General features: G+C 36.4%; 1 protein-coding gene across 4 annotated transcripts in view; it reads left to right on the forward strand.

The window, feature by feature from the left end:
• Nucleotides 1–23,223, forward strand: part of LOC150087936 (CUGBP Elav-like family member 1) — a 549,389-nt gene that overhangs the window by 505,401 nt on the left and 20,765 nt on the right. For all 4 annotated transcript variants that reach the window (XM_090369279.1, XM_090369282.1, XM_090369281.1 and 1 more), the window contains one exon: nucleotides 14,570–14,727. In XM_090369279.1, the coding sequence (XP_090225405.1) occupies nucleotides 14,570–14,697 (128 nt within the window). In that variant the 3' untranslated portion in view covers nucleotides 14,698–14,727. The remainder of the gene's footprint in view (nucleotides 1–14,569; nucleotides 14,728–23,223) is intronic.

Genomic DNA, 23,223 nt, shown 5'->3' on the forward strand with positions numbered 1-23,223 from the left:
GCACATCTCTATTCCGTAGAGTCCTTCCCTGAAACAAAAGATGCTCCCATAATTCCGGCTAATGGTTTTCTTTATTTCCTTTTTTTTTTTTTTTTTTTTTTTATTTTGGTTTTTAGGAGCATTAGCAACTAAGGCCATATTGCTCCGGGAATATGCAGTAGCCATTCTCTGACCTTTCCACATCCTCTGCATTTGGTGGTGACAGGCTCGAACCCCAGTCTAATCAAGAAGTGTGTGCTACGCGCTGCTGCTCCTTCCCATCTGGATACGGAGGCGCCTTGTCTCCTTTGCTGCCTGCCTTAATATAATTGGGGAGATCCTGTCCAGCCCAGGTGCCTTTTTTTTTTGTCAAGCTTTAACAATTTCTCTTCCACTTTCCTCTCAATTATCTCAAAATCATTTAGTACCCTGTTAGATTTTAATGACCTGGCATTACCCTCTCCAAAGTGCTCTTCATGCGTGAATACAGATATATAGATACATAATACCTATTCACTTTGTCAACAATCTGAGCAGGATTTTGAGCAGTTAAACCATCAACAAGAAGTAGATCAACATGATTCATCTCCTTCATTCTACTATTAACATAAAAGTAAAAAAGTCTTTGCTGCTTTTCATGGCATTCTTTGCCAGAGACTTCTAGTAAGCTGCCTTAGCTTGCCTAATTGCATTTGTGACTTGATTACAGACTAGTTTATATTTATTGTAGGCTTCTGCAATAACTCCCAATGATTTATATGCATCCCATGCATTTTTCTTCTCTGCCACAAGTCTCATCAGTTATGACATACATTTTGGTCTAAGCTTGACATGGTGTTTCCTAGTAGGCATGAAAGACCTAGTTGCTTCTACAATTACTTCCCTGAATGCTTCCCATTTAGAATTTGCTGTTGCTAACATCATCAGATGGTCCCATTGTATGGAATTTAAAGACTGTTTGAAACCACTAGATGACTGTAGTCACCCTTATGAAAGAAAAAGTAGTTATCTTTAAGTAAATCAGCACATTTGTGATGACTACCACCAAGAGGTTCTTTTACTTTCAGATTCTTAATGCATGAAAAATCACTGCTGATAATCAGATCAAGAGTATTGATCTGATTACCAGCAGCATAATAAATAATCATTCAATAAATCTGAAAAACTCTTGCAAGTGTGTGAATGACAAACACACAAGTTCCAGTCAATACCTGGAAAGTTAAATTCCAACCATTATAAGACTCTGATTTACTGGCCCACTCTCTGTGTATAATTTTTTTGTTATACTAATCACAGTCATTAGGCCAACACACACTCCTACTCATTTTTATTTCTCCATTGGCTTAAAGCACACCAAAGTGAACTCACTGGACACATATGTCAACTGGATGCACTACTTAAATTTAATGTGCTTCTTAACTAAGAGAATAACCCACCTCCCATCCTTTCTGCCCTCTCTGCTCTCTCTGTACACCAACGTAAAACAACACTATGATTCAAAACCTGCAATAATTCACAATTTTTATAGCCTTTACAGAGTACAATTGCATCACAAAAGTTACAACGTGGTGTTTTTTTTTTTTTTTTTTTTTATGTGAACCCCAAACACCAGAGGTATTAGAACCTACAGTACTTAGTACCGTGCTTGGGTTGGAGGTTGAGAAGACGAAAGAAGATATTTGTTGACATTGGACTTGAACTTCTGTAGATTATAATTTTCAGGAAATACGTATGAAGGAAGGTCGTTCCAGAAAACGGCAGTTGAATGAATAAATGAGGAAGCTGAAAAGTTGGTTCTGTGGGTTTGAAGTTGGACAGTAAATGGATGCTGGCTGGTGGCGGCACGTGTTCGGACTGTTTTCAAAAAGAGAGAGCGGGAATTATAGAAGCCAATTCAGAAGAACAGTGCCCATGGAAGTATCTGTAGAAGAGGCATGCAGCAGAAACAGTACTTCTATGAGAAAACGAGTGGAGAGACTCTGTTAGAGATGAATCATTAATTAACCTAACTGCCCTCTTCTGAATGAAATCAAGAAGCCTGAGAGAGGTTTTAGGGGCACCACCCCAGATGTGGGAACAATATTCCATGGCAGGGCGGATATGAGATTTATACAGTGAGCAGCTGTTTGGAAGAAAAGTAACGCTGAGAGCGAAAGAGAAAACCAAGTTTTTTAGATGCAGAGGAAGCAATATTTGTAATGTGCTTGTGCCAAGAGGGATTAGAAGTCGGGGTAATCCCCAAAAGAGATATATCATTTTGCCTAGAAATCGGAGTGTCACTAAAGATAAGCATAGGAGCAGAAGAATCCTTTTTGCGAGATATAAGACAAGACTGAGTTTTAAAAGGACTGAGATCAACTAAGTTGTCTTTGCCCCACTGGAGAATTACCTGGAGATTTGCATTTAAGGAATTGGTAGCTGATATTCGAGAAATTGAAGCTGATTGAGCAGGGCAAGGTTTCTCAAAATGGAAAGTGGAATGTAATGTGCTATCATTGGCAAAACTATGGATAGGATTTCCAGTCAATGGAAGAAGGTCATTAATATACAAGACGAAAAGAGTGGGGGAAAGAACTGAACCTTGGGGGACACTGGCATTAGTGTAGAAGTTAGAAGACAGAGAGCCATCTACCATCACTCTCAGTGAGCGATCAGAGAGAAAACTGGATAACCAATTACTAAAAACAGTTGGCAAACCATAAGATAGAACCTTGTTTAGAAGACCTTTGTGCCAAACACGATCAAAACCCTTTAAGATTTCAAGAGCAACTACTTGTGTTTCACCGAACCTTTCTATTGAATTAGTCCATAAATGGGTAACATAAGCCAGAACATCACCAGTGGATCGACACTGACGGAATCCATACTGGCGATCATTGATCAGACAGAAGGTTTCTAGGTAGTTTAGTAGTTGGCGGTTAATTGATTTCTCCATTACTTTAGAAAGAGTAGAAGTAATTGCAATGGGACGATAATTGGATAGGAGAGATTTGTCACCCTTTTTAGGAACTGGCTGGATATGAGCAAATTTTCAAGCAGAAGGAAAAACACCTTTAGAATAAGAAAGTTAAAAAAGGCGGCAAAGAATAGGAGTAAATTCAGGAGCACAAGTTTTGAGAACAAGTGGAGAAATACCATCAGGACGTGGAGCTTTCTTAGCGTCAAGATTCATCAAAATCGTTCTGATATCCTTTTGACGGAAGACCACAGGAGACATTGAACCGTCACCACCAAATACGGAGTATGCGGAAAGGTCAAGGAATGACCACCGCATATCCCGGAGCAATATGGCCTTAGTTGCTAATGCTCCTAAAAACCAAATAACAAACAAACAAACAAACAAACGAGACATTGAATGGAGCGTGTTGGGAATGGTGGGAGGTGTTTTACCAAGATCATTAATACATGAGCTGGAAGAAAAATGGGATGCTAGCAGGTCAGCTTTATCCTTGACTGAAGTGACAACAGAACCATCTGATTTGGACAGAGGTGGGAGCAGAGATGGACAAAAGTTGCTGCCAATAGCTTTGGCAAGAGACCAGAATGCTCGGCTACCATTAGGGCAAGAAGCAAGTTTTCTACTCTTAGCCTGTTCAAACTCTAGTTTGGACTGATTAATAACTGCTTTACAATTGTTGCAAGCTTTGGTGTAGGCAGAAAATGAAACTGAAGAATTAGAAACAAGCCAATTACGATATGCAACATTCTTCTCTTGAACAGCCTTAGCACATTTATTGGAAAACCAAGGTTGAGATAAAGGACGAGATTTTAAAGTGGAGTGTGAGATAAAGGATTCCTACAAGAATAATTTCACTGACACTATCTGAACAAACTTTGACATTAGAAGTTTCGAAACAGTAGTCCGACCTAGGAAAAGAAGAAAAGAAGTCTTGCAGGTCATCACATTTTGCATTCTTGTAATGCCAAACAACACGAGGTTTGGAATAGCCATGAGATAAAGGTTCCATTGGAGAAGAGACAATCACCAAGTTGTGATCTGAAGTGCCTAAAGGACCTCTCATTAAAATCACCAAGGAAAATTACCTCACCGTTAGGAAAGTTGGACTGGAGAAAGTCAAGTTGCAAAGAGAGGAAATCAAAGAGCTCCAAGTGATTAGTGGAGTTGGGAGAACAGTAAAGACAACAGATGAATTTGACAAAGTGAGGTAGAGAGATTTTAAGGCAGAGAAGATCAAAGAGAGGAGATTCCAAATTGCCAAGTCTTTGACAGGGAATGTCAGAATGGACATATGCACAAGTGTACCACCTTTGAGGCGAAAGGAATCATACAGCGAATAATTTGGGCATCTGAGATGAGCAGTAGTTGAATCAACCGATAACTGAGATTATGTCAGAAAAAGTACATGTGGTTTGGCAGACTGCAAGTGGAAATGGACATCATTGAGATTAGAATTGAAACCACGTATATTTGTGAAATGAATTAGGAAGTGCTTGGGAGGTTTAGATCTTTTTGCAGATAAGCTTGCTCTGTTAGTTTGACAATTCATGGTGTATTCAATAGTAAGAAAAAGTAGGTGGGGTATGCTGTATGAAGTAATGAAATTTTTGGATATGGCGTACATGTGGTAAGAATATACCCAGATTATTGACATATAACGTGGCCTCGACAATGCTCCCTGCATACACACTACTTGGTCTCCCTCCGGTCACTATCTGGCAGAGTAGAGGTAGCAAGATTATACACTAGCTGATCCGGAAGCCTCCTAGAGAGTTACCAATAGGTTCTGTCCGATGTTCTAACTAGCAGCCAGCCTGAGAACACCGTTTTAGAGCTGTACCCTCGAAATGTAAGGAATATTGGATCTCGCCACGACGTTCATCATTACCTCAAAGTTCATCAATCATACTGCATGATGGAAGAGATAGGGAAGGGTTGACCAGAACTTAGCTATAGAGATTAAACATTGGTTCTACCACTTCAAGCCTCCAATAAGCAAAGTGGTGGTATTTCACCGGTTGATGAGGGGCGACATTCCTCCATGTGGTGTAGGCGCCACACCTCGACCCCTGCTTACGTTGGTTCACACCTGGGTGGTCACCCATCATGTACTTGTGCATGGAGGTTATACCCAGGATTACTAACAGTCCCACCATCATGAAGGTGCAAGCAGAGGATTTGGCTGTCACAGGCCGTCCGGACTTCGCTGAAATTGGGTCCAATTGACTTGAGTGTCACCCAAAGTGTTGAGGTGAAACCCAACACTTTGGGTTTCACCTCCGCAAGGCCTGTAACACTATGTCCTTTCTGTACACATTGTATTCCCCAAATTCAAATTGCGCATCCCTTATGTCTGAGTGATATCATGTCTTTGATATTCCCCCAATGTGTGCATTTGATGACAATCAGTACAGGCAACTCCTGTATAACACGGTGCTTTTACAACACTTTTTTTTTTTTTTATGTGGGTGGACATTGCAATGTTGAGTCTGTTTGGTGTGACATAAGCACTGGGAAAGGAAAAATGAGAGTGGGTCTGTGTTATAGGCCTACTTAATCTGATGAGTATAATGAGCAATTGTGCAGACAAATAGAGTGGGCCAGTAAATTAGACTGTCTTATAATGGGGGATTTTAATATCCCGGATATTGACTGGAATTTGTGGGTTGGAATTCACACACTAGCAAGGCTTTTGTGGATTTATTGGATGATTGTTTTCTACAGCATCATGTTCAGGAGGCAACTAGAGGGACTAATACTCTTGATCTGATTATCAGTAGTGATTCTTCATGCATCAAGAGTCTGCAGATAAAGGAATCACTAGGTGGCAGTGATCACAGTGTGCTGAATTAGGATTTACTTAAAGAGGTAACTACCATCAAGATTTAAAGGGATGGGTTTTTGCTTTTGTAAAGGTGACTATTGTGGTCTGAGACGGTATTTAAAATCTATACAGTGGAACCAACAGCAAATTCAAATTGGGAAGCATTCAAAGAATTAATCTTGGAAACTACTAAGCTTTTCATACTAACAAAGAAATATTGTTCAAGATTTAGGCCTAAATGGATGTCATATGAACTAATTAGACAAGTGACAGAGATGAAAAATGCATGGGATACATATAAATTAACATGTGACACAGAAGCCTATGATAGATATAAGTTGGTCTGTAACCAAGTTACAAAGGGCGACGGCAGATTACGAGAAATCTTTGGCAAAGGATGCAAAAAAAAACAACAAAGGGTTCTTGTAAACTCTAGAAGGAAGGGAATGAATCAGATTGGTCCACTTGATATCGATGGTTCAACTGTTGATGATCCTGCTCAGGTAGCTAATAAACTAAATGAATATTTTGCATCGACATTCACACATGAGGAGTTATTCAGGGAGGAGAATGCCAGATGTGTATTCAACTCTGGCAGTAAGCTAGATAATCTTGTAATAACTGAGAGTAAATTGGAGGAGAAATTGTTGAAGATAAACCCAAGAAAGACACCTGGGGTGGATGGAATCTATCCAGTTATATTAAAGGAGGCAGCAAAGGAAGTAAGCAAACCCTTAGCCATAATCATGAGAGGTTTCTTGGACTCAGGGGAGATACCCATGGACTGGAGATGTGCAAATGTTACCCCAATCCACAAAGGAGGATCAAAGGAAGACACAGGTATTTACAGACCTGTTAGTTTAACTTCTGTTCCAGGGAAATTAATGGAGGCACTGGTTAAAGAAGCATTGCAGGATCATCTAGACAAGACTTCAGTTATAGCTCAGACACAGCATGGGTTTGTCGGTTGGTTAAGGGAAGTCTTGTCTGACTAATTTGATTGGATACTATGATGTAGTCATGAAGGAACTGGATGCAAAGAATAACTTTGATATCATATTTCGATCTTAGAAAAGCCTTTGATACTGTTGCACATGGAAGACTGGTGCACAAATTGGAGCAATGTGGCATTGGAGGCAAATTGCTGCTATGAATGAAGGGATGGTTGAGTGGCAGAAGACAGAGAGTGGTAATCAATGGAAACTGCTCATCGTGGTCTAATGTTATTAGTGGAGTCACTCAGGGTTCAGTGTTGGGTCCATTGTTCTAATGTCCAAGTTTGTAGATGATACGAAGGTTGGCAGGGTTGTTAATGACACTAATGACAGTACACTGCTGCAACAGGATCTAGAAAAGTTGAGCAGATGGGCTGAGAGGTGGCAAATGAAGTTTAACATTGACAAATATAAAGTACTACATATGGGAAGCAGTAATCCCAGAGTAACGTATCAACTCTGTGATACCACACTAACAGTGTTAGGGAATGAAAAGGACCTGGGGGTAATTGTGCAGGCAGATATGAAGTTTTCTGAACAGTGCAGAAGGTCTGCAAGGGTAGCTCATATTGTCTTGTCAATGATATACAGGAATGTTTCTAGCAGGGATAAGGATGTGATTATCCCCTTGTATAAGGCAATGGTCAGGCTACACCTTGAGTACTGTATACAGGTCTGAAGGCCTCATTTTAAGAAAGATGTAGAGCTGTTGGAACGAGTACAGAGAAGGGCAACAAGATTAGTGAATCTAACAAAGGATTTCTCTTACAAAGAAGGGCTTAAGTTTTGCAAATTACAGTGTCTGGAGACTAGGCACCTGCGAGGTGATCTGATTGAGGTGTATTAAGCCTTGAATGGTTTGAGCATGCTCAATGCAGATGGGATTCTTCCTCTTGCTCAGAATAATTGCCTGAGAGGGCATAAATTCAAATTGAGAACAGACGGTTGTAGGATAGATGTGCGGAAGTTTGGCTTTAACTCACAGGTGGTTGATTGCTGGAACAAACTCCCATCTGTCGTTGTAGAAGTTGATAGCTTAAATAGATTCAAGGCAGAACTTGACAAACATTTGGAGTGAGTGGATGGGTGAAATAAGGGTTTTTTTTTTTTTTTTTTTCCTTCTCTTTTTGGCTGATGTAAGCTTGCTTTCTTGCATCATGTGCCTTTGCTAATGGTAACACAATTGATAAATTGCGAAAATCCTCGCTCTAACACGGTTAGAAAATTGCAGGAAACCTCACATAACACAGTATTTTTAAGCTTTTGTGCTAGGAAAACCCTGCTATTAGTTAGATGTTATATTTCAACGTTTCCATTCCTTTTTGTGAATCCCCGCTGTTTACTCGCTAATAATTATTGCCTTCATGATATTTTTCTAAAGCACATTTCTGGAGGTCATTACCATAAAACAATAAAAACAATTTGCAGTTTCCAGTTTTTTGGGCTTTTCTGCTAGTACAATCAATTATAAACGGGTAGTAAACTCAATCTAATTGCATTTGCGATAGTACCAATAGCTGGAATTCTGTGGGTTTTCATGTTATTATGGTGAAATGTTTCCCCTTCCATGAAATATTCAATCATAAAAAAACATAAATTTTTGGAAACTCATTACTTTGTATCTCACTTGCGCATATTGTATTTGTTGCAACTTGTGCATGCCGTGTTTGTTATTAATTGCTTATCATTTTTACTGTTTTAAATTTTACAACCAAAAATAAATAAATCAGTGAACAGAGATATCAATTAGTAAGTACATATTACAGTATGTATTAATTAAGCTATGTACATAAGCGTAAATTTATTTTTATTTTGTTAACTGGAAAATAGTCTTTTGATTTTCACATATCATTTAACTTTGTTAATTGGTAAGGTAATAAAATTAAATTTGTGCTTTATATCTTTACTTTTATAGCCTGTGGGTAATAAATTTCCTATTTTCGCTTATTAGAAACTCCATTTAAAATGGTATTTTATTATGAAGAGTCCATGATAAAGTGATTTGATTACGGTGAACCAATCATTAAGCATGGATCCACTCTATTTTGTTGGTAGATCCCTGCATTAGGTTCTGTGCTATTGTACTTGTTTGAGACCATAAAAAATTGTGACTTCAGAGTGTGCCGTTTGTGACTTTTAAGGTTTTTCTAAGGTTATTTTGGTTTTTATTTGATCATATATTCATTTTTCCAGGTATGTATTACTAAACTTTGTTCTTAAGAACCGTATTGGAATAATTATTTTGTTGTGAATTAAATTCCAGTCCTAAATTAGGTCTAAAGAAAGCAACAAAGCACCGCTCAAAAGAAACTTTATTTCTTTAGAATCAAAGATACAAATTTTGAATCACCTTAAAAAAAGGAGAAAAGGTATCATATGTTGCAAAATGTTTAAATTTAAATGAAGCAGCAATTCGGACCATAAAGAAAAATGAACAGAAAATTAGAACTGCTGTTGCTTCAGGATCTTTCATTTCTGCAAATATGACAGCTCGTCCCCAAGCACCAATAATTGAAAAAAATGGAAAAAGCACTCAGTCTTTGGATTGACGATAGCATAGTAAAAAACAGATCCCATTAGATGGAAATGTAATTAAACAAAAGGCACTAAAAATTTATAACCATATAAAAGAAAATGGAGAATCTTCTGTTAACTCAGAGTTTGTTGCCAGTAAAGGTTGGTTTGAGTGATTTAAAAACCACTCAAACAGAAAGGTAACATAACATAAGAATTCAAGGGCAAAGTGCATCAGCTGATAATGAAGCTGCCAAGAATTATGCGGAGCAATTTCAAAAAATTATTGAAGAGCACAGATACAATACACACCACATAAGCTTTTCAATGCTGATGAGACAGGTCTTTGGTGGGGGAAAAAAGTGCCCAACAGAACATTTATTTCAAAAAAGAGAAAACTGTACCATGTTTTACGGCATCAAAAGATCTGCACATAAGTAACGTTACTTATGTGCAGTAATGCCTAAGAGGATTACATAATAAAACCTATGGTTTATAGATCCTCTAATCCTCGTGTAATGAAACATGTAAATAAAAATGCATTACCGATATATTGGATAGCAAATAAAGAAGCTTGGGTAACTACCGATTTGTTTAAAGAATGGTTTCTAAATTGTTTTGTGCCAGCTGTGGCACAAATATTTGCCAGGCCATTCAAAAGGTTTAAGTCATCCAAACGTTGAAATGATGTTCCTACCACAGGTCCTGAGCTGGATATCATCATTCTTCTCTTTCTTGGTGATTCCCATCTACTTCCGACTCTCTCTCTCTCTCTCTCTCTCTCTCTCTCTCTCTCTCTCTCTCTCTCTCTCTCTCTCTCTCTCTCTCTCTCTCTCTCTCTCTCTCCCCCCCCCCCCCTTACTCAATTTTTTTTTTTTTTTTTTGCTGGTGCAGCATAAGCCTCAGGCTTCCTTGCACTATGTGACTAGTAATAATAATAATAATAATAATACGAACTTCTTTAATTCAGCCATTAGATCAAGGCATTATATCTACCTTTAAAACTCATCAGAAAATCGTTACAATGGATTTTGGAAAAAATTGATTCCGAAACTTTTGGAGTAATGAAGGCATGGAAACATTTTTCAGTTGTGGACTGTATCGGAATCATAGCTTTATTGCTCAAAGAAGTAAAACCGTCAACATTAAATGCATTGGAGAAATGTATGTCCAGAGTCAGTTCATTCGGGAAATATGGTCGAACCAGCAGAAGACGGAATTGGTGCGATAGTAGAACTTGCTAAGTCGGTAGGAGGGGAAGGTTTCGATGGTATGGCTACTGAAGATGTTCATGAATTACTGGTAGAAAAAGAGGCTGATGAAGCGGATTTGGTGGAAATGGCATCGGAGATAAGTCAAATCATTTCAGAGAATGATAGCGCAGTTGAAAATTCTGAAGTTCCAAATTTTACACTAAAAAGCATACAGGAAGGCATAAACTTAGCTGAGCAATTAGAATCTTGTTTTTTGAATGCAGATCCTTCTACTGAAAGGAACATAAAGTTCAAAAGGGAGCTTCAAAAATGTTTAGCTCCATACCAAGAAATTTACAAAGATCTATCAAGCAAAAGCAAACAAACCCAGATTACTGATTTTTTAAAGAGAGCAGAAGGTACACGAAATCTAGATGCTGCAGAAGAAAGTTCAAAGGTGAAGATATTCTGCAACATACAAAACATTCTCGTTTGATTGTGCTTAGCAGCAATGAAGAGGAAGAAAATGAAATGAACGTATATTATCTGACATATATGTATCACAGGTTGTAAGGTAAGACGATTGTTCAGTTATTACTATTTAAGTTACTACTATTATAAAAATAAAGTTAAAATATTAAGTTATTACTGTTATAAAAAATTTTTATAACAGTAATTTAACTTTATTACCTTACCAATTAACAAAGTTAAATGATATGTGAAAATTGGAAGAATATTTTCCAGTTAGCAAAATAAAAGTTTCCAATAGTTATAAAAAAAAAAACAGTGTATTTTTGGTACCTTTTGGAATGTAACCACCCTTTTTGTACTGATTCTTAGTTCCGTATAACACGGTTTTGCATTACACAAGATTTTGTAGAAACCAAACTACCACGTTATACGAGGGTTACCTGTACTTCAAATTCATAAAATTTATTTACTATGCTCCTAGCATTAGGGTATATGCAAGTATATGTGCAGTTGTTCTTACTCTTAGTTACCTTGATACAATCCATGTATTTACTTGTTCCATGTTAACCCATAGCAGAGCTTGAAATATTGCTTTCCAGGCTGCTGCATGTTCCAAAATATTTCTGTGGCTCGAGTTAATCTATTAGTCTGTATATCTCCCTATGCTATTAGTTTTTTAACCCATCTAACACTGACTCGATAGTATCATCAAATATTCTTGCATCCCTTCTTTTTAATAGTATCCCATCCCTGTAGAAACAGTCTCTTCTGTTAATAAGCACAGACCGTGCTGGGAAAAATTCTATCCTATGAGCCTTGCAGTCTCTCAAGGGCCATATTGATTGATGAGGTTCTAAACGTGTACTTGCTCCTTTCATTTCTGGTGAGGATTGCAGTCACTGGTGAAAGAAATCGAGCTTATACAGTATCAGCAAAAAAAAAATTCTGAACAAGCATGCTGTATTTTTTGATCATTTTTTTTATAAGCCAAGATATACTAATTCCCATGGAACATTGGGATTTAAGCTAGAGGATACAGTTCATGAAAATAGTACTGAAAAATGTCCATTCAAATGAAATATGCTAGCCAAATAACTTACGGATTCTTACAATTAAAGATTTTATGCAGATCGCAAAGTACTAATTTTGTGGTGATGTGACAGTAACTGCATCGGTCTTGGTCCAGATATAACAATAAAGACCAACAGGAGACCTTTCCAGTTAGGTCTTGAGTGTGATAATGGCTGAGATGTATATTTAACAATGTTCTTTAGCCAAAAGTAGCCCAATCCTACAATAAGAATACATGCAGAATTGATCATCGTCATCACTGATTAATACCTGGCAGGCACAGCAATGAGTATGTTAATCCCGGGTTCTGTCATCTGGTGCATATGGGCTTGGCACACCCAGGATCCCGAGCTGGATATCATCATTCTTCTCTTTCTTGGTGATTCCCTTCTACTTCTGACTCTTATTATTTTTTTTCTCTCTCAGGGTAATTCAGAAATTTTTTTTTTTTTTTTTTGATTGGTACAGCATAAGCCTCAGGCTCCCTTGCACTATATGGCTAATACACTGGTGTACAAAATTTAAGGACCAGTCAGGTTTTCACCTGTAGCTTCTCATAGGAGTGGCCTGGATATGGGAAAAGCATACCAAAAGAACCTCGTGAGGTACAGAAATGATGAAGGAAACAACACCGACACAACAACAGAAACAAAATGGTACAGAGGGACTTTATTCAAAAATGGCAACATAGCACTGGCTTCCATGATACAGATGCATCAATGCCAAAGATGAAACAAAGGGAAGAGGTGATCCTCAGTAGGAGATATGGTCTTTGCACTGCCTGTCTATACTTAGAACAATGTTGTTAAGTTCTTGCGGTAACATCGTCCATTCTATCAGTGCCACCTTCAGTTGGTGAACATTTTCTGGTGGGTGTGGACGTGCCACTAGGTATCTCCCCAGAGCATCCCATATGTGTTCGATGGGATTTAGATTGGGGGAAACAGGCAGGCCAATCCATACGAACAATGTCCTCACTTTCCAAAAGGATGTTTATGGATGATAACACCACACCACAATTGGGTGTGGTTTTATCATCCATAAACATGAATTCGGGGCTAATGGCACGTCAGAACAGATGCACATGGTGAAGGATTATGTCAGTACGGTAGCATGTACCAGTTACAGTACCGCCTTCCAGTATCTGGAGTTGTGTACATCCATCCAAGGTAATGCCTTCCCAGACGAGAGACCACCAAATACGGAGGATGCGGAAAGGTCAGGGAATGACCACCGCCCGGAGCAATATGGCCTTAGTTGCTAATGCTCCTAAAAACCAAAAATAACAATAACAATCCCAGACGAGATCACCTGGACCGCTATATCGATCCCTTTCAGTGATGTTTACGGGGTGATACCGTATGCCAACCTCTCACCAGATTAGCTGACATCCAAAATTGCTGCTGAGACTGAATCTACTCTCATTAGTAAAGAGTACCTTTAGTAAAGATTTTGTGGTTGTAACCTTTAGAAATAGTGTTGGTCCTTAAGTTTTGCACACAGTGTAATAATAATAAAAATGTCAATATAGATACAAGGGAATAAATGGTATTGCCCCATTTTCACATGAATTTTAGATATGACCATGTGTAATGTATGGATTTTGTATCACTGTTTGCATAGGGAAAAAAGGCTTCATGCATTGGAATTTTATTGGGCAGTAGCAATTTCCAATGTGATGTTAACATATAGTGGAGTTAAATGCAAGTGCATCTCATCATCATCTGTAGTAGACATGTTGAAAAGAAAAATTTTATTGAACAAGGAATGAATAGTGTTGTTACCAAAACAAAAACTGCACCAGGTCAACCATTTACTCTTTGTATAAAATTCAGTGTAATTTTGTGCAAAGGATGTTTCATTTCATTTAAGTTATAATTATATAAAGAAATGAAAAACAGAATAAAGCTAATATGTATTTTGTTTTTTGTTGTTGTTGTAGTTGTTCTAGGATGGCACCACCGTAGCCAGGTGGGCAGGAGCGGCAGTGCGTAGCACACGCTTCTTGATTAGACCCGGGTTCGAGCCCATGACCACCAAATACGGAGGATGCAGAAAGGTCAGGGAATGACCACCGCATATCCTCGGAGCAATATAGCCTTAGTTGCTAATGCTCCTAAAAAAAAAAACAAAAAAAAAACAAATAGCAGTTGTTCTAGGAACATGCAGACATCCCATATGCACTTCCCTACAAGACAAAAAATATATATATATGTATATATATAAAGTATGCAGCCCAGCTATTCAGCTTTAGTATATAAAAATAATCTAAAACGTCTGGTTTTATTTACTTTGGCTATTAATGAGTTATTATCATTATCGTGATCAGTGCCCTATACATCTCAGTTTGGCATATAGAGTTATTAAAATCTTGGAAAACTTTTGGCAACAATAATGAGATTTTTCAGCAGCCTAGCATATCAAACTATCAAAGCATTAAATAATTTTTAATAATGCACTAACAGCATCAAAATATGTGTTATCATAAGACTTTTAGCTTTTAACCTTCCAAAACTATTTTAACTAATGTCATTTGGTGATGGTTACACTACTTATTTTTCAGGCTTTGTAAGTTATGATAACCCAGCTAGTGCACAGGCAGCCATTCAAGCAATGAATGGTTTTCAGATTGGTATGAAGCGCCTCAAAGTACAGTTGAAACGTTCTAAGGAAGCAAGTAAACCCTACTAAGATCTGCTGCCATATCTCCACTTTCTAGTGGTATGTAACATAATTTTCTTGACTGTGATAATGGCTGATATTTTTTGTAACTATTCTTTTGAAATTAAAAATATCTTTTATTCCTTGAATATCATAGCCACTCTCTAAAATTAATTTATAATTAATTTTAGAGAGTGACTAATTAATTTTGCACAATTCAAAATTGAAGAATGTGATTGCAGTGTATTAATTATTTTTATATGTCTAATTGTAGTTCCCTTCTTTTTGGTAATACAGGTGTCAAACTTAATACAGTAGTTTGGATCTTGTGAGTGTGATTATTAACTTAATTTTCCTTCTCTTTGGAATTTGTATTACTTTTCACAAAACTTTCTATTCTTCTAATATAAGTTAACTCATTAAAAGTAAATAAATTATTTTATGAAGAAAACAATTGTTTTGTATTATTCATTTCATGAAGTAACTTGCTCTTAAATGTAAACAGTAACTTAAGTCTACTGATTTATGAAATTAAGCAAAACTGGCTACTGTTGCTGCAGATGTAGAAAACAGTTATCCAGTGTATGCATATTCTCTTGCTCTATTAAAGAATTTGTTTACTTATATGTAGTTGGTCCCATAAATAAAAAGATAAAATCATATTTGCATATAAAGTTTTATAAACACTTTGCAAACTAATGTTTTTTCTTTCTTTCTATGGTTTGTATTTTATTTCTAAATAGTAAACTCTCCTCAGAATTGCGGTTGGATCTTGCCATTCAGTGATGGTTTTTTAAGTCATAATAGCTGCCAGCTCTCATGGTTTATGACAGAGAATCCACCTTTTTCACAGTATTATATTCTTGATCTGTCTCTTTCTTTTCACAGACAAATAGTAAATAAAAAAAATAACTAAAAACTACTTTAAAACTGGAATTAAAAAAAAAAAAAAAAAAACCTCCAGTTCCTTCTTATTTTTATTAACAGTAATAAATACCTGAGAATAGTTTGCTGTAATTGTGCACTTAGCCATTAAAAAAATAATAATAAAATAATTAATGCTAATGTTTTTTTATATTGCAGGGATCATGCCTTCTCTCACTTTAGAAAGCAATAAAGATTAATAAAATAATTTATAAAGTTTCTTAAAAACTTATATCATTAAAAATTTATTTTCAAAGAAAATAGATGTAAATAATGGCAACTCCTCTAAATTGCTTTGCCAATAAAGTGTAGAAAGGTAAACCAAAACATGGCATTTTTTCTAATTGCAGTTGAAGGAAGGCACTATAACAAAATAAATTAGTAAAGCCCACCTTCCTTGTCAATCATAATTATAAAATATCAGTGAGAGATGAATACAGATACATTGTCTTGAAAATCAAAACAAATTGATGGATGACCTAATTGATATAAACTTTCATGCTTCTTTTTCTCTTTTTATTTGCACAAAGGCAGATGATAGTTATCCTAAACACTAATAGTTTCATACTAAAATAAAATAAATCTTGCAACCACTGATAAGATATAATACTTTATTAAAATATACTGAAAAAATAAAATACAGTATAAAAAAAAAGATTTTATAGAATTAAAGCTAAAATGTATGGACAAAAGTAAAAGTGATAAGAATATACAATTAAAGCTAAAATGTATGGACAAAAGTAAAAGTGATAAGAATATACAGATAAGGAATAAAAGAAATGAAAGCACTAAAAAGTAATAAAAACAAAATATACATGTAAAGAAGTTTTTGAAGCTTTATCATCTTTAAAGAAAAGTAGCATAGCACCCCATCATTGTACTACAGAAGATTGGAAAATGCAACACATGCAATAAATGATAAACTAGTACAAATCGTGAATTGAGAAAAATAGAAAAAAGGGGTGCAGGAGAAAGAAAATATTAGCCAGCAGGCTCTGGAGAAGCAGGATGGCATATATTAGCCACATTATAAGTTTGCTATCACTTATGTGGAATCTGCATAATCCTTATTATGGATTGCAGAATAACTGCCTCCATAATAAGGATTATGCAGATCCCTTATATTTTGATTAATATTAGGATATGCTAGACCTATGTGATGTGCCTCTAACCAAGAGGAATGATGAGAGTTATTTGCGCAATCCAAAATTTTGATATTGGGATAAATAACAAGTAATATGTTATGTCAAAAATGCTCAGTGACAGTGGAGCATGAGAAATTGGCATGGTGAATGGTCCTCTCATGCTCTGAGATATGATTGTGATGCCCATATTCTTTGCCACCAACATGATGGAAGTAGCTATTTTGCACATTGTTGGAGGTGACTGTTTTTCAACATGATATGCAATTGCAAACTCATAATGTGGCTAATATACATTGTCCTGCTTCTCCAAAGTCTGGCAATTCATTCCATCCTCCCCATACAAACGCACACCACACACATGCACACGTATCTCGTGGGTAATCACCATTTGTCACCATATTGGTTTGTTGTTATTACATGTGTCACATTTTCTGATCTTTTATGATATGATAACATGCCATACTTCGTTGCTTCGAAAACTTCTTTATATATATATATATATTTACATTAGAAGTAATAAAACGAGAGACAAAGTGCAAACTGATGGAAATGTAATATTTTAATATACAGCAATACCTCACTTAGCACAGCTTCAAACAACACAGTTTTCAATTAAATTTTAAGTTGAAAATTTACTGTACATATTAAAACTCATTCAATAGCCTAGATACGTACTCTACATGTATGCTACGTTGTCGTAGCCTAGGTACAAGTACATATATGCTGCAGTGCCAACTCTATTGTCTCATATATTCTGCACATATGCCAGTGGTCCCCTCAGGCAGTCAGTGGCAACAGTGTTCAGTATTCTTAATTCCATTCTGAAGAGATGATGTGATAGCTTTTCAAACTTTTCATTTCACAATTTATTTTTTACCCCTTTAAATACGATCGAAAATATATCTGCATCTTGGTTAGAAATCATTGCTAACAACATGCATTATGTTTGGCAGCATGTTTTGCCCCATTTGGCAAATGATTTCATTGGTTTTGAATCGCAGGTTCAGGCAATTGCCGAAGACATTGTGAAGATCGGAAAGGACTTGGGATTCAAAACTTTGGACACTGCCAATGTACATGACTTCACTGACTCACATGCAAATAACTTAGATGATGCAACTCTCCTTGAAATTGACCAGAAAATTGCATATGTAGAAGAGGAAACAATTATGAAGTGGCACCAAAAGAATTTTCAACAGAAGAATTGAAGAAAGTTTTTCGGGGCTTGACATGGCTTGCGAGACAATTATGAATGGAAATCCAAATGTTGGATGTAGCATCAAGATATGGCAAATTTTATAAGATGGAATTCAATGCTACAAAGACTTGTATGCCAAGAAAAAGAAGAGATAACTTCATAAAACTTCATTTTTGAAATACTCAAATAAACACTAAAGCTTTTTTCTCATCTCTCATGATGTTACCTTTTCAGTTTTTGCAGTATTTTTTATTTCAAATCTTTTTAATTGGCTATCAAATTGTTTATAGATTTATTATAATTTGTTTATAGACTGTTTCTCTAGTATGCATTCATTTAAAACCTATTATAATTATACCTCAATCAGCATGGTTTCACATAACACGGAACAGTTTCGGTACCAATTATCAGTGCTATGCAGGTATTGCTGTATATATATATATATACACAGTCTGTCCTCGTATAGCACGATAGTTGCGTTCCTAGAAACCTTCGTGCAATGCAAAATCGTGCAATATAAATAACAGGCCCTATGGGAAAAGTAGGGTTAGGTGCCGACCACTCAAGATTGAACACACATTTGGAACCAAAACATTACCAAACACAATAAATAATCGGGTAATTTTAATCGTTATAAAATACTTACGTATTTTATAACGATTAAAATAAGTAATAAAAATAATATTATATTATAATAAAGTATTTTTAGTATTTTTTAATACTAAAAAAGTATTTTTTACGGATAAAATACGTATTTTATTCGTAAAAAATTTATTATATTAAATAAAATAGTCGTAATAAAATACTTATGTATTTTATAATACGTAAGTATAAATTATAATACGTAAGTCGTAATAAAATATTGCTAATGCTTTTGCTTCTATCGTAAGCAAACTTGCTTTTTGTTTGATTTTCTATCCAAAGAGATGACAGCCGTTCCATCTCTTCCAATTTCTTTGTGTCTTAATCTAATGGATTTTAATTACACTTTGAGTTGTTCCCGCTATGAAAGTTGTTTTTATTTTCTCTGCATTCTTTGTAATTCTCCGCGTTGCCTCATTTAGGTCTGTAGCACGTGCAATATCACATGGTCTTTCATTTCGCTCAAAGCGTTTCACAATTTCATATTTTTTCTCTATCGACAGAAGCGGACTGGCCATAAGCCTTACAGGGGAAACCACGGTGGGCCAGAGGCCGGTGTGATTTTGGCCATAAACCGTAGTATGAGGCCACTACAAATTTTCCCGGGTAAGAATTTTTGACCCAGTCCGCCTCTGTTTATCGATATTGCTTCTTTTTTTTCCTCTCTGAATCTGCAGTGTCTTAGCCAGGACGCTTCCTTTTCACACCTTTTAAGCATTTTACTAATTTTTAGGGAATAAAGCACAATTACAAACGAAGTGGCACGCTTGATACACAGAAACAAATCTGCGCGCGTGTAGCAACTGAATAAACAACACCGTAAAGGCCGAGATACACTATTAACACCTCACATTTTACTAAAGCACATTTCTGGGGGTTACTACCATAAAACAATAAAAACAATTTCTAGTTGCGTTTCTGCTAGTGGAAATCTGTTATAAACTGGTAGTAAACTCCATCTAATTGCATTTGCGATTATATCGATAGCTGGAATTTTTGGTTTTTACGTTATTATGGTGAAATGTGTTTCCCCTTCACTGATATAAAACACATAAATACATTTTCAGAATCTTCTTCATTCCTATCGTGTTGCGTTCAGTTGGTGTGATTCCGCATTCGACTGCCATTTCTTGTAAACACAAAGGCGAATCGTGTATAAGCGAATTCGGTTCGTGTTATATAAGATAACGTTCCCCTATTTATAAATCGTGTACGATCGAATTCGTGTAATGCAAACACGTGTTATACAAGGACCGACTGTATTCTATATATGGTCGAAACTTTGTTATAACGAGCACGGAAATAAAAGATCACGGCTGTAATGAGCAACAAGCCATAATGATTTTAATTTAAGTGTATTCCCATACAATCATCACTGTTATGATGAGTGTACTACATGGATATACCGAACAAATTTTGGTAACTATGCAAACATTCTTAATTGCTCGGGTAGTTGAAAAAAACCCAACCCTTGGAATAGATGAAGATGAAAAGGGCGACTTAGCTTTATGACCACCTGCATCAGATTAGTGGCCAGTTTATAACCTTGTTTGGCGCCTCCGTAGCCAGGTGGTCAGGAGCAGCATTGCATAGCACACACTTCTTGATTAGACCGGGGTTCGAGTCCATGACCACCAAATACGGAGGATGCAGAAAGGTCAGGGTATGACCATGCATATCTCCGGAGCAATATGGCCTTAGTTGCTAATGCTAATAAAAAAATAAAAATAAAAAAAAAATAACAACTAACCTTATCCTTCTGGGGATGGGGGGCTATACAATAGTGCATTGGTGTTCTGCTTGTCGCATTACCCTATTTACAGACTGTTTTGTATTCGCTGAATCATAAATTTATTTTGGGACTCCTAAGAACTTTATATGCAGATCACTGATTAAAGTAAAATCAGTTAGAAACGAACCCTTCCTTTGGAAACATGTCTACTAACAAAAGAAAGTCTCAATTCACGAAAAAGTCGAAATTATTTGTGAGTTAGAACGTGGTGCAAAAAATGTTGATGTGTGTAAAAAGTTTTCTTTGTCTTCTTCAAGTGTATTGACATTGTAGAAGAATAAAGATGTTTACATATCAGCACTAGAAAAGAACATAACCAGAAAAAAAAAAATTTTTGAAAGTGCGAGGTTACAAATGTTAATGAAGCAGTAACAGTTATTGAGACTACAGAAATGGGTATGCATGAGACATTCTTTAAGTGTGACTATCGGTTTGCTCAAAGCCCCTGAGGAAGTAGCAGAGAGACTGCCATGTGATGGAATGTAAACTTCTTAATTCGTCCTAGCTATTTTCCTAATTTTTCTTCACTAAATCTTTAATAATTCCCTTTATTTCCTTTCTTCTCTAACTTTAAACCTCTAATCTTTTCAAACTTTACATTTATGTATTTGTTAACTTTATTTCATGATAATTGTTAACAGAACTATAGGCGAATCAACAACTGCTAGAACAACGATGGCTAGCCTTAATTACCAGTAATGCCTCCCACCCAAAATAATAAAAATTTTCACTACCACTCGCAAAACAAAATTCATTCGGGACTTTGACCTAATATATCAATGTGCGTATAATGTTTAACTGTTTAATCCTACAATAGCATTAACTCCACATAACCACAGCATTATCACAACTGAAAATTTAATAAAAATAGAACATAGGCTTAAAAGTAGTGTTCAAGAATATATACAGCCACTCCCCGACTTACATGATACTCAACTTACTGAAATTCAACTTTATGTAAGTTTTTGCCGGCTAGTGCAAACTTGAAAATATTGTAATGTGAACCCAAAAACACATTGGTTTTTTGGTACTTCGTTCCAAGACCTCAGAAGTTGAAATTTTCGCTTATAACTAAACTACTTATCGCTCTAAAAGGTCATTTTTATAATGGAAATTGCACTACACTTTCATCGTTATCATATGTTACGTTATAAAAATCAATTTTGAACGCCTTTGTGATATTTTTCTAAAACACATTTCTGGAGGTCACTACCAAAAAACAATATGCACTTTCTGGTTTATTGGTCTTTTCTGTTAGTGCGTCTAATTATCTTATTGCATTTCGATAATACTGGTAATTGGAATTCTGTGGGTTTTTACATTATGGTATTATGGTGAATTGAGTTCAGTGCAACATGCTCTGGTTATAATGAGAAGTATTGTCCTTTGTATTGTTTCAAGTTTATTCCTGTTTTTGACTATGCCCCCAAGTCAATCCGACTGATCCTGCATAGTTTCTCACTTTTTTGCCAAATATGCCAAATGGGGATAAAAAGTTAATTTTGAGTCAAAAACAACCCCTAGGTATTTTAGTTCTGATACCATTTTTATGGTTTTTCCATTAATTTTAATTTGAGGGAGTCTCCTTAGGTTTCCTTTCAAAAGTATAGATTTAGTTTTTTCCGGTGATTTCCTGAACATGTGCATTTGTGTCCACTCCTGCAGTTGCATGAGGGTGACATTTGATCTCTGTTCTACAACCACTCTTGTATTTCCTTTTACAAGGAGAATCAAATTGTCTGCAAATGCTAGGCACAATTCATCTAGAACAATTGGCCAGAAGAAAGGGCCGAGGATTGAGCCCTGCAGGCAACCTTTATTCACAGGGTGTGTCAACTCCTGGAACCTTATACGAACCGAGATACTCCTGTCTTTGAGGTAACTGTTTATTACCTGATAGGGGTTTTGTGGGACATGTCTGGCAGAACCTCCTGAGGACACTGTGCCATCAGAGTGAGTCAAATGCTCCAGCAAAATCTATTGAAATTGCCAACATATATTTTTCCTCTGTGTTTTTTACTGCTGTGAGTAGGTGGTGCATGGCCTCCTCCATAGAGTTGCCCTGTTTAAATCCATACTGATTGTTTGAATGGTATCCTGCTTCAGTGTAGTAGATTGAGATTCAGTTGTAAATTAATCTTTCATATACTTTCTCCATTACTGGGAGTAAAGCTATAAGTCTATATGATTTGGGGTCCGTGTGAGATTTCTCAGGGTTCTTTAATATGAGCCTCAGCAGCCTTTTCCAAATTTTGAGGAACTTTTTCCTCTGTCAGGCAGTGATTTTACAGATTTCTTAGTTTATTGAATGCAGTTTTAGCAAATTTTTTAATTATTTCCACTTCTAGAAGGTCAAATCCAGTGCATTTATTGTTTTTGGGTTTAATTAAGTTGCTTGTAATTCTGTTGTAAATAGAGGCTCAATGATGGCATTTTTAAAGTGTGTATTCTCATTGATTGTCACTCTGCGTAGGGGAATAATTAGAAGCCTCAGTCTGGATAATATAATTTAATACATTATTAACAGACCCTGCCCAACACAGGGTTGGGGTTCCATCTGATTTTAGTTTGGTTTTAAGTACATCTCCTCTTGGCAGCTTGTTGGTCACTATTCTGTACACATAGGCACCTCCATAGCCAGGTGGGAAGGAGCAGCAGTGCGTAGCACATGCTTCTTGATTAGACCGGGGTTCAAGCCCGTCACCACCAAATATGGAGAGTGCGGAAAGGTCAGGGAATGACCACCGCATATCCCGGAGCAATATGGCCTTAGTTGCTAATGCTCCTAAAAACCAAATAACAACAACAACAACAACAATTCTGTACACAACTCTCCATGGGTCGCCATTTCCAGA

This window comes from Mastigoproctus giganteus, chromosome 3 (assembly GCF_048544385.1).
Source record: "Mastigoproctus giganteus isolate SK-2022 chromosome 3, ASM4854438v1, whole genome shotgun sequence".
In the NCBI taxonomy this organism is placed as follows: domain Eukaryota; kingdom Metazoa; phylum Arthropoda; class Arachnida; order Uropygi; family Thelyphonidae; genus Mastigoproctus; species Mastigoproctus giganteus.